This window comes from Pan paniscus, chromosome 6 (genome assembly GCF_029289425.2).
Source record: "Pan paniscus chromosome 6, NHGRI_mPanPan1-v2.0_pri, whole genome shotgun sequence".
In the NCBI taxonomy this organism is placed as follows: domain Eukaryota; kingdom Metazoa; phylum Chordata; class Mammalia; order Primates; family Hominidae; genus Pan; species Pan paniscus.
Window position 1 is genome coordinate 43,290,610 of NC_073255.2, and position 13,571 is coordinate 43,304,180.

Sequence of the window (13,571 nt, forward strand, 5' to 3'; positions counted from 1 at the left end):
GGCTATTATTAAAAGAACAAAACATAATAGATGCTGGCAAGGATGTGGAGAAAAAGGAACTCTTATACAGTGTTGGTGGGAATAGAATTGGTGCAACTAGTACAGAAAACAGTAGGGAGATTCCTCAAAAAAAAACTAAAAATAGAACTACCATAAGATCCAGCAATCCCATTATTGGGTACTTATCCAAAAGAAAAGAAATGTGTATATCAAAGGAATACCTGCATTTGCATGGTTATCACAGCACTAATGATAACAGTAAAGATAGAGAATCAACTTAAGTGTCCATTGATGGGCAAATGGATATAGAAAATGTGGTATAGACACACAATGGTATAGACACACACACACTACTGAACCAAAAAAGAATGAAATAATATTATTTGCAATAACATGGATGGAGCTGGAGGTCATTATGTTAAGTGAAATAAGCCAGGCACAGAAAAGACAGATGCCACAAATTACTAATATATGGGAGCTTAGAAACAATCGATCTCATGGAGATAGAGGATAGAATAACAGATACCAGAGGCTGAGAAGGATGTGTGGGTGGAAGGAGGAGATAAAGAGAGGTTGGTTAGTGGATGCAAACGTACAGTTAGATTGAACAAATAAGCCCCAATATTCAATAGCAGATTAGGGTGACTGTAGTCAGCAACAATGTATTAGGTATTTCAAAGTAGCTAGAAGAGACGGCTTGAAATGTTACCAATGCATAGAAATGATAAATGCTCAAGGTGATAGATACCCCAAATACCCTAACTCGATCATTCCACATCCTATGCATATGACAAATACATGTGTCCCATAAATATGTAAAATATTTGGTATCAATAAAACAATTTTTAAAAATAAGATAAATTATTCATTTTATACTTTTCAATATTTTTCCAATTTTCTATAAGTATATACTACCCTTAATTAAAAAAAAGATAATTTTCAAATACTGTACATCTCCCATGTAAGAATGCTTCAGACTAATCAAGTAATTAAAACAAGCCTGAATGACAATTAAAATTATATTGTTGGTTCTGGCACCGCCACTTTCTTTAGGGCTAGCCCCTGAGAGTCCTTCCACCATGGGACTTTCATGGACATACCAGCCCTGAACCAGGCACTTACCTGGGAAGGTGTTGTCACACTAATTTCTGGAACAAAGTTGTCCTCAAAGAAACTGATGATGTTCTCCTGCTGCAGTTCCTTTGTCGGGGTGACTTTAGGTAGAGGTGGGACAGGAGGCCCTTTCCTTGTCTAGGAAGCATTAAATACAAACATTAATCCAGCCAAAGACACGAAGAATGTGTCTTTCAATGTGTCAGACACGAAGAAAGGTCACATGAACAGAGCTACATGGACAGATTGAGCTCTGATTGAAACTTATATCTGCATATAGCAGCAAGCCTATCTGATACAGGTAAAGAATGCTGTCTACTTGTGAGGCTCTCTGAGCCCTGATAAGCCATGGTTCAAGGCAAAAACAAAACTGAGGCTATAAGAGTCCATTCATCTCAACTCAAGTACAATACACAGAGCTGCAGGGCCAGGCACATATACTTTAAAGGTTAAACTAGGGCAATACCCTCTTCTGAACTAAACTGAAAATAATTTCTCATTTTGGAAATAAATTAAAATTTCAAAACTAAAGCAGCTTTTCATTTGAATTGGTGAGACCTACTATAGGCAGCTTACATTTCACTTTCCATTCAAGGATTTTGAAAAGTAGAAAACTTTAAAGGTCTGTTTAATACATGTATCTTCCCAAGACTTTCCTTAGTTCAACTACATATAGATGGTCCTCAACTTACGATGGTTCAATCTATGATTTTTTTGGACTTTAGGAAAGTGTAAAAGCAATAGGCATTCAGCAGAATGTGTGAAGACACTCTCTCATGAGGCGGGGCAGTGGCAGTGAACCACACTTCCCAGTTAGCCCTGTGATCACGAGGGTAAAGGACTGCTAATATGTTCTACAGTGTACTATAGTCAGTAAATTACACAAGATAGTCAACACGGTTATAAAATAGGCTTTGTGTTAGATAACTTTGTCTAACTGTAGGCTAATGTTAAGTGTTCTTGGCGCGTTTAAGGTAGGCTGGGCTAAGTCATGATGCTCAACAGGTTAGGTGTATTTAATGCATTTTAACTTGCAATATTTTCTACTTATGATGGGTTTATCAGGACACAACCCCTTTGTAAGGCAAGCAGCATCTGTACAAGAAAGCTTGAACTGGACTGGGGACTATAAATTTTTCTACAGAAATTTCATTTTCACCCAACATAGGGAGAATAAAGGTGGTAGTTTCTCTGTACAGTTACCTTTGCCCAGCCCTTATTGTTTCTCTTCAATTATTTCTTCAATTCAATTTTATTAAGTGGCCACTCATATGCAAGTGTGTGTACTAAAAAATGTCCAGGTGTACCAAAAAATGTGAGATGACATATAAACATAACTGCTTTTCTTGGCAGTACTTGCCAACTCTAAACCACTAGGAGAGGGAAGGTTTCATGCAGAGGTAGGATTTGAATGGAGCATTGAAAGAAAAGAGTTTTGTAGCAAGAGATAGGAGAAGAGAGAGCATGCTTGCCTGAGCATGCCGAGAACGTGGTAAGAAGTCCCAAAAAACTTGAATATAGGGCATGTGAGGAAATATCAAGTCAAATAAGAAAAGCAGGTGGATACTGTCATGACAATCACAATGCCTAAAGCCTCACATCTCAGTCTCCCTAACTGGAAACTTCTCTTAAAGCCCCAGCACCGTGGGATTATCCTAGATGGGGCCACCTTCACCTCATCACGAGCTCTATCCCCCAATATATTTGACCTCTTCCTACCTGTGAAGGTGACCGAGGCCGTGCTGGTGCGGGAGACGCAGGTGCTAATGTATGATTTGGACTTGCTGTCGGGCTCGGGAGGGGTGAAGGCTCCTCAGGCGGTGATGGTGTCTTTGCAATGCGGAGAGGACCCGAATCACTAGAGGAACACAGGGGATTGGGCAAGGGGCCTTCTCCAGAACAGTATTCATCTAATCAGGGGTTTTCCATCTCAGAGAAACCCAGAAGCCTAACAGGTACTGTCTGTTGTCCTGCTCTCCCCTTCCAGGTTAATTCTGGTTAATTGCAACAGTGATGGTGATAACTGGTACCATTTATTTGCACCACAGAGACCTCATTCATGTATTATCTTTTGTCTTCACAGTAGCCATGTTTTATTGTCCCCACTTTACAAGTAGTAAAGTGGGGCATAGATAGGTTAAAAATAAAAACTCTAAAATCACCCAGCAATTTAGTGAATCTGAATTCAGGTCTTAGTAATGCAAGCCCTCTGTTCTTTCAAACAAGTTCTGCAAGAATCTTCCAAACATAAGCTGAATTGATTTTACTCATTTCACTTTCTATTTACAAGAGAATCTTGCCATGTCACAATCTATAAAAAACTATGAAAATTGTAACTTTTATATTAAAAGGTAACCTTAGGATAGTGTTAGTAAGGATTTTGTAGAAGTGCTTTCTAATAACATTTGGAAATAAACTCACTAATTATTTCTCTTTCTAGACCTTATAAATAACTACTCAACTCAGGCATCTTGAAATGTGCAACAAAATCAGACAAGATTCAGTTTCGTTTACTAAGAACCCACCATGTTCCCGGCATGTGGCCAGACGCTCGGGAACAGCCCAAATGTGATGACTAAGAAGCACTCAGGACACATCCTACTCTCTAAGAATTTCTAAAGTCTACAGCTCGAAGAAACAGAGTCTGTACCCCAAAATAAAAGAGCATGTACACAGCAGCATGGTCTACATATTCAAAGGGCTGAGGAAACTGGGTCCTTTAGCGAGAACACAGACATGCCACATGATTGGGGTCATATGCCAGCAATCATGGCCTCAGATGGAAACATAGCCCCAATCTAAGCTTAATAGAGATGCCACTGAGCTCACTCACCACCTCATTCTGCAGAGGAATGTTGAAAAAAAGTGAAAGGAACATTCATTAAGTGGTCATGGCACCGCTTTTTCTTCACTGTATCTCATTTGGCAACATTAAAATTTTCAGATGAATTTGTCCCTTTCATTTCCATGTAAGGGAACAACCCTAAATTTTTTCATGCACTTCATTTTTAAAACACTCAAATATCATTCTGATATTCCCATTCCAATTCTTCCTTCGTGCCTAGCCCCATACTGAAATAACCATACTGAAAACAGTAACTCTGCCTCTCTTATGTATTCTTTCAGGCAACATTCTTTCCCTTAGAAAGAGAAGATATACTACTGCTTACATAGTATAGAAACCATAGCAGAACCTATAAGTAGGGCTAATCCAAAGAGCAGGGAATAAGAAAATTAACAATCTCTAGAGGGATCCAAACATTAACATATGTAGAAGTTGGTTCATGTGTATGACTATGTGTGTTTTCATAAATGTATGCAAATAAGTGTTTGTATTAAAATGGCAAATATAGAATGTCAGGACTGTATATTACCTTGGAAACCATGTAGTTCAATAGTATCTTTTTTTTTCTATTGAATTAAAAAAAATGAGACCTCTAACCAGAGAGGTTTTGAACTTACTCAAGGAAGGCAAAGCAAGTTAATTGCAAAATCAGAAAACCGAAAGCTGGGTCTTCTGACTCCCAGCTCACTAGCCTTCAATCTCTGAGCACGTAAAGTCTGCGAAGGATGGAATAAAAAGGATTCCAGAGTCACTGGAGAAAGCTGGTGTGCAGCCGAACCCTGGCAAGGTAGACAGTTCACCTATGGATCATTGGGGCTCCGGGGTATTTGACTGGCATACTCATAATGCAACGTGCAATAAAACAAAAACAGCACAGTGTTCACCAGATCAAGAGTCAGGAGGTAAGAGGAAGATGAGATCTCACCTACTTCCTCTTTCCTTTCCCAAAATGGATTCATGAAAGATGTCAGCATCAATGATAACAATCAAGACAAACTGTCATAAACTTTGGGAATTCCTTTCTTCTCCAGAGAAAATATTAAGTGCATAACAAATTGTATATTACAACAAGCATATACATTATATATTAAAATTTCACACTGTTGCTATCAGGCCTCATGGAAAGCAGAGAGAGGCAGAGAGGCAGAAAGTCAATGCTGTTGTGACAAGAAGAAGAATCCTAGTTGGGTCACTGAAGGCCAGAAATAAATGTAAAAGCACAAAAATAAAATTAGTGTCAGCTTCTAGGGTGAAAAGGCTCCTGTGGGACTTTTGTAGGATAAATAAAATAGTACAGGCTGGTCCACAGATTGCAGAAATTTTAACAAGCAGGACATTACAGGTGCTCCAATGAGCAGGGGCCTACCTGGGCGCTCCTTGGATGGTGAAGGCCTTGTCGGCGTGCTGGTCACCCAGTTTCGTCATCACTTCATACAGTTTGTGGCAAAGCTAAGGGGACAGAGGCCACTTGTCTATTAGTCACATGTCATTCTGGTGCCAATTCAGGCTATTCTCCCCAAGAAAGAAATTGCTTATTGAGAAGCTATAAATTTTATGATAGCTTGGATGGCCTCAGGATAACTGAAATTCTGTATATGGTTCAAATTGAAAATCTATGTCAAAACTGAAACAAACGAAACACGAGTAAACTAAATATATATATATATATATTTATTTATTTATTAACCAGAGTACAGAGCAGAAAACAAAAGCTTACTGTTTACATTGACTCCACCCTTTTGAACAACAACAAAAAGCAATCAACAACAGAGTTGTTGATTACCTAAATATTTTGAGAGCAATTTTTCATTAGCCTAAAATACCACTGGGAATTCCAACTTTATAAACTGCCTGGTAAAAGAAACAACACTGTAAAACTGTGGCAAAATCTTCAAAAGATACAAAGAACTATGTGATCACTATGAAAAACCGTAGAAATGTTACCGAGGGTAACAACACACTGCTAAAAGAAACATACAAAAGGGTGAATTCTTTGGATAATTCTATCCCATTTCATTTGCTTCCAAAATAAACCTTCCTTTACTTTATATTCCATATGCAAAAATTATCGTCATGACTCACCACCGCAATTTCCTTATGAAACTTGGCTTCAAGGCTGGAGACGTTTTTGAAAGTATTAACATAAAATCCAACTCGTCTGCCATGTGGAAACACAAAGAGGAAAGAAGAGAGAGGGAAAGACCAGTCAGTAAAAATAATTTTAATAGCAATGAAATGTATGAAAACCCAGGTTCTTTTACACCATTTTGAATAACTTTGGACTAAATAAAATACTGAACCCAAAGCAAGCCCAACATTTCCTCATCTGTTAATGAACAAAAACAAGTAACTTTTGGCATAGAGCATGACCTCTCCTAAAATTCAGTGCCTTAAGACAGTGATTCTCAAACCTTAGTGTGCATGAGAACCACCTGAAGGGTGTGTTTCTGATCCAGTGGGTCTGAACATGAAGACTGAGAATTTGTATTTCTGATGAGTTTCTAGGTGATAACTGATGCTGCTGATTCAGAGACAACGCTTATGGAACCCCCGCCCTGAGAACTTATTTATATTTTAGTTACTGTTTCTTGCTTTCAAGATTTGAGAAGTTCATTATTAACTTTTATAAACTATAAATGGTCTAGTTATTATTATGTGTTTGGACTCTGAAATTTGTTTCATAGAAGGAAATACAAAACCCGTAAATTAATTCTAATTGCTCATCAAAAATAAGAGCGTGTCATCACTGAGTAAATGAAAACATAAGCTGCCCCTTCATAATAGCAATGAGATTAACTTCTTCTATGGCTTATCTTTACTTAAATCCCTAACATATTTGACTTAATCTTAAATTTCTATACCTACAGTGATCATGTGACCCTGACTTCATATATTTTTCTTTTAATTGATTTTAAAAGATCATATACTTATTCATAAATACATGTGCATATACCTATTCATATGCATACAAATACACATGCATGTAGACATCTATTCATTAATAAAGAAAATCCTCCACAGTGTGTTTGGGAAATGGTAAGCCCCCAGGAAGATCAGACCAGAGCCTGGGAGAGGAAAGCCTAGTGAGGAAGCAGATGGTTCTCTGGGGCAGAGGTCCTTGCCAGACCATGAAGCACAATATTTATTGGCAGGCAGTGGGCAAGCCCTAGATGTGTCTGAGATAGGGCAAAGGAGAAGACTTGCACCTGTATTTGAGGAAGCTAATTAAGGCAGCAGCTTGACAGGCAAGGAGAGACCCTACAGGCTACCTATACATTATGCAGAGGGACCCCACTCGCAGTGTTTGCAGAGAAGTCTTCTGGGGTACTTTGAGTGGCAACTCATGACCCCTTCTCCAAGGCCCCAGTCAACTGGGACAGTAATTCTTAACACTTTTCTTCCTTCAATTACTCAACAAAGGACCTATCCAACTCTGGGTACATGCACAGTGGTAGGTGAACATGTCTCTAGGAACGTACAATCCAGTTAGAGAAGCATCCAGAGGGGCTGCTCTATTTATACTTACAATGGAAATATGTGTGTGTGTGTGTGTGTGTGTGTGTGTAAGAGAAATAAGCAGATTTTATATATATGTGTATATATATTAGAAATAAGCAGCTTATAAAACCACATGGGAATGTTAAGTTACAACAAGAAGGCATACATGATTACATATCAAAAGTGAGTGGATATGGGCAGAAACAGAGAAACTGAGAAGAGAGGAGAGCAATGGGCCCTGTGACAGCTGCAAACATCTGCTTAAGAGGACAAACTTGGGCTGCAGAAAGAAGTGTCCAATTTAAATAGAAGGTGGGTACAGATGGAAGAGGTGTGTAAGCTGAACTTCACTGGAGAGTATTATTTTATTTTTATTAATTTTTTCTAGGTAAACAAAACCCTAATGAATATCTATGATTAAGGTTTTGTACACAGCTTATTCATTTCCTTAGGACAGATTTCTTGAAGGTATTTGCTGGTAAAAGGAGTGAACCAAATAAGCACTGATGTTCACCGTCAAACTGCTCAACTGCTCGCACTAGACTGGGCCACTTATAGTCCCTTACATTACCTTACATACAACCTTTATAAATATGATAGCCAAAAGTTAGCATCTCGCTGACTTTTAAGTTTATATTTCTTTAATTAAAGTTAACACTTTCGTTCATTTATTTATTGCTCATTTGTATTCCTTCTTTTGTGAATCACCTATTCAAATTTTTTTATTTCTTAGTATTGATTTTCCTATCAATATGTAATGGCACTTCTATTAAACATATTTAACTTTGGATGCATTAGGCAAAAACAAAAAAGAAGTCCCATTCTTCTATATTTCAATTTTGTTTTCTGATATATAGCATATCTTAAGTTGTCAAATCAATTATTATCCTGAGAAAATGGTGTAGTATCAGAAATATCTTATTTAGAATAACTAAACATCTATTTCTAATATTTTGTTTTTTAATTTAGAAATTAAATCAACTAGCATGTATTTAATTAGGATAAAGTATCCAACATTTTTGATACAACTGATAGTGATTTTCTCCAATTTATGAAGTCAGAGATCCTGCAAAGAGGGGAATGCCTTTAACTAGTTCACTATTACAGCCCTAGCACCTAGTACACGGCAAGCATGAATAAATGAATAAATTCCATAAATGAATAAACAAGCCAGTGAATGAAGAAACTTGGCACTCATTCCACTATAAGAGCACATTCCGATGTGACCCTGGCTTGTAAAAACTTAATGTAACCAGCAGTAGAACATACAGACACAGAGTACCAGCATACCAGGCTCTTGATTCTGATATTATCTGCTTAAAAGTTTCATTTTGCAAGTTCTTTATAAACAAGGGACTCTGAGACTTCACCATTTCCCCAAATGTGGCATCCTCAGGACCCTTCTTATTAGCTGTCAAAACCAACTTAATTTCTTTATTAAGATGTTTCTTTGTTCTCAGAAATAAAGGAAAAATTAGGTTGAGCTTATCACAGCTACAGTTTGCAGGCCTGAGCACTCTCCCCTTCGCAATGCCCTAAGGAAATCTGTCTCCCTGGAGGGGAGTGTCAGTGCTTCCCCCAGACCCTCTTGCAGTGGAGGAGGCAACCCCTGCTGTCCTTCACTTACTATGGAGATGGAGTACGAGGAAGAGTTTTTTCCTAGCTCTCTTCTGATCCTCTATGCTCATTTACACTCCATTTCAGGATTAATGGCACTCATATTAAACCTCTTCAAAGCTTAATATCAACCTCTCAGCAAGACTCCTCAACCCCAACCACAATCCACAATGGCATGCCTCATGGTTTCCCCTCTCTCCCTCACCAAATCCTAACACTAACACAGTAGACCTCAACAACCCTATGACTACCCAGCCAAAACATGAGCCCTCTAACTAGCGACCCCAGCATTCTATTTATACATTCTGCATTGGCCTCTGACATCTTGGATCTTGCCATGACTCACCTATTTCACCTCTGAAATGGGGCAGATTAGTGGCCCACCCACTAACCTAATTTCCTGGGCCATGAGCTCCCTCATTCATTCATTTCCATTCCACCTGCTTCTTTCAAAACCTCTGTGAGATCAATGCACTTTTCTTCCAGGCCACTACCCTTGATGAGGTTGAACATCCTGCTTTATCAAGCTTGGGCCCTGTGGTATACCCCTCAACACTCTCTGGTCAGTCCTGTCAACACCCTTCCTCCTTGTCCTGATCCCCTGTTTGCCCCACATATCTTCAGTCCTAAATTATTCCACCTTTACCACAACTATGCCATCTTCTCAAAATGACAAAAGTTATTTTTAGAAAGCTCCCCTTGCCCTCTAATTTCCCTATACCAGCTGCCACAATTCCTCAGGCCCACCATAGTTAGAATCCTCAAAATAACAGACACCTGTTGCTGCTTCCTCATCTCCACTGGAGTCTCCAATGCCTATAATCAAGCTTCTGATCCCAACATCTACTGAAACCCCTCTGGATGTTTACCAAAGGTGATGCCTCTTTAGTCCTAATCTGCTTGATACCTCTATTGTAAATGATAGTCCTGGCACTCCTCATTTTTAAAATTCTCTCCATTCTTGCCTTTTTGAGATATCCCTCTCTCATGGCTCCTTCTACATCTCTGATTAATTTTTGGAAGGCTTTTCCACAGTCCCCTCTTCTTTTGCACATTCCATAAAATATTAGTGCTCTCAAAGGTTCTGCTTTGATCCTCATCTTGCCATTTGATCTATCCGACCATCTAATTCATCAACTCTCATGGCATCATTACCACCCATATGGTAATGACTCCCAAACCTCTCTTCAAGCTTTAGACTTAGCTTAATAGACATATCTTTTTGAATTTCCTAATGATTCTTCAACTCAACATATATAAGCCAGACTCAATCTTTCCAAAATTTCCTTTTCTTTATATACTGTCTATCTGTTTGAGGGACAACTTCCCTAAACATCCAAACTATAGTCTGAGTTACACCATCTCATGTCACTCTCTACTAAATTATCGTTTTTTAAATTTTTTTCTGCATTGAACTTATTGTCTGATATCTTATTTTTCATTTCTTTTAAAGATAACTGCCTTTCCCTGTCCTTCAATATAAGCTCCAAGCAAACAAAAACTTTCAGTACAGAATCTTTAACATCTAACGGAGTTCTTCACACACAGTAGGTGGTCAATAAATATTTGTTGAATGCATGATAAATGTATCTGATCCCTGTCTTTCTCCTGCTTCATCACCACAAGCCCCTCCTAGACACTATCACTCTGACCCTGAGTTACATTAGACTAAAGTTCCATGAACCCAGATATCTGCTTCAACCCACAGGCCTTTATTCATACTCTATGTCAGCCTAGAATATCCTTTTCACTAAATGGTGGCTTTACTTATTTTACAAGATTTACCTCAAGAATTCTCTTTAGAGTCCTTCCTTCTTGGTGATAACACTCTATCATCTCTATCTATATAATCTATAAGCTCCTTTACAACCTGCAATCATATTCTAGTATTTCCTTTTTTAAAATTGAACCTGCATCCCCCTCTAAGCAGTAGTTCATTTCTCCCTCATGAACTACTAATCTTTGAAGATCAGTTTAAATCCAAAATTTTGAAAGTTTTCTACACTTGGCAGTAATGGAGGAATAGAGAAACAAAAAAAGACATAAGGCACACAAAGCAATTACCAAAATAGTAGACAGAAAAGCCTACATTATTTGTAATTATATAAAGATAAATGGACTGAGCACAGCAATCAAAAGGCAGAGGCTGGCAGAATGGATAAAACACACACCATGTGCACACACAAATGATCCAACTAAATACTGCCTACAAGAGACACACTTTAAATTCAAGATAGGTAGAAAGTTTAAAAATGGAAAAAATAATATTCCATGCAAAGAGTAATGAAAAGAGAGCTTGAATGGCTATAGTAATATCAGACAAAATAGTCAAAATTATTAGACACAAAGAAGGACAGTTTATAAAGAAAAAACAGTCAATCCATCAAGAAGATATACCAGTTATAAACATATATACAGCTAACAAAAGAGCCCTAAAATACATTAAGCAAAAGCTGACAGAAATGAAGACAGAAATAAGCCCAATAATGGTGGGAGACCTCAATATCTCACTTTCAACAAGGAAGAAGATAGTAAGGAAATAGAAAACTTGAACAACATATAGTCAGCCTGAACCTCACAGGCATATATAGAACATTCCACTCAACATTCTGAAGGATTATAAATAGTTTGATGCATTAATAACTAACATGTAATATGTTTATTACTTCATACCCAGTATTATGTATTTCCTCATAGGAGGCAAAGAAGATACAAAATACTAATTTCAATTTCAAGGTTGAGTAATATGGCTTGTTAAAGAACATATGTATTTATGGAATAACTTGAAAAATTATGACTGAATGCAATCTCATTTTAGATAAAGAGAGGCCCTAGATAAAAGCAGCAGGATTCACAGGAAAACAAAACAAAACACCAAAGTGTTTTTAAATGCTACCTTTAGGATTTACAAGCTTAACAATCTAAGGTAAGGTATTTAATTAATATGATCTTTAGCTTCTCATCTGTGAAATGGAGAGATCTGTAATTGTAATGATTAGAGGTTATATATGTAAAGTACATAAAATGACACCTAGCAAATAGAAGTATTCCAAAAAATGATCTTTGGTATACAGCATACACAATGCACACAATTATTACGGTTGACTAATCTGGATTTCATTAAGAAATATGCTACATAGAAAGGAAGGCCTAAGTCAGGTTTTGATCGAAAGGCAGGATCTGGATTGAAAAACTAGTTTTGACTGATGTTATTTCCTAAGTGCCAGAGTGAGACATTAGATTGATTTCAAAAGCATTGAAACATTTATACTGTGTATGACCAGAAAAGGGGAAAGGTTTCTTTCCAAAACTATCCCTCAGATATTCCCTTTGTTTTTAAGTCCCTACAAAGTCTTTCACGCTACAAGACACTCCAACAATTACTTTACTTTGAATAACCAAATACAATTTAGGAAGGGCACAAAAGACTGAAATAACATCAATGCTAGTTTTGGATGTAGTAGAGATCACTAGAAAAACCTTAGTTATATACCCAATACATATTAAGGCAAATAATAAATATCTGTCTCTTGGCAATTCTGGCAATTTCCCCAAAGTTTCATAATTGGCACTGGCAATTTCCCAGGGGTATTATCTCATCATTGAAAGCCTTGAACACTGTGGTACCCAAGACTTTTTGAAGATCAGTTTAAAAAGCGATTAAGCAATTACATTAGAAATCATAAAAAAATTCCTTTACAGGGGAAATAAAAAGTATAACTGTCTTAATTGTATGTAAATGACAACCTGTGTGTGGAACTAAATATCTGTTGAAGATGATGATAAGCTCTGGAGAACTACTAGTTGAGATGATGAGTATCTTAAGTAAGGACAAAAACACTGATGCTAAAGATATATGTAAAGATTTTGGATAAAAGTATTCCATGAAATGTAAGAGCAAAAAAGTAATATCTGTATTTTTTTTAAAAAAAGCCATAGCATCATATAATTTGTGATTTTAAATAAACGTGAATAACTAAATAAATTCAAATCATAAATAGATATTTGTTTTATCTCTATCCCTAAAAGTTGTATATATTCAGGTTGTTTAAATCCTCTCTGGGGGAGAGAAGAGGTCTTCTTTAGGCACATACAGTGAGGTCCTAAGCAGGCCACAGAGATGTCAAGGTGGAGCTTCTGAAAACAAAGGTGTACAGGAAGAGGTCAAAGAAATAAATGTAAGGGCAAGACTACCATCATAATACACAACAGGATGACGAGGGTTAGGGTGGGGACAGTGGGACCAGAGAAAGGGAGAGTGATCCAGAAGCCCACACCAAAAAAATGATAGATTGTTTATTTTGATGGCTCTTTGGTTTCCTGTAGGTAACAATTGCAAAGCTTTGAGGTTTCGGAACCCGGAAATAATGGCACCAAAAAAATAAAATAAAATAAAATAAATAAAAAGAAAAAGAAATGCAGATGTAGAGAGAATGAGTAAATTCAGATGAACAATGACATAATTTCACATGTTGGACTTTGGGTGATGGCTGGACAC

At 37.3% G+C, this 13,571-nt stretch overlaps 1 protein-coding gene across 2 annotated transcripts in view; it reads right to left on the reverse strand.

Moving 5' to 3' along the window:
* LOC100995139 (amphiphysin) overlaps window positions 1–13,571 on the reverse strand; it is a 246,390-nt gene that overhangs the window by 75,764 nt on the left and 157,055 nt on the right. For both annotated transcript variants that reach the window (XM_003812226.4, XM_003812227.4), the window contains exons 8-11: window positions 6,041–6,116; window positions 5,325–5,407; window positions 2,833–2,971; window positions 1,123–1,251 (exon numbers count right to left, since the gene is read on the reverse strand). In XM_003812226.4, coding sequence (XP_003812274.2) covers window positions 1,123–1,251; window positions 2,833–2,971; window positions 5,325–5,407; window positions 6,041–6,116 — 427 coding nt within the window. The remainder of the gene's footprint in view (window positions 1–1,122; window positions 1,252–2,832; window positions 2,972–5,324; window positions 5,408–6,040; window positions 6,117–13,571) is intronic.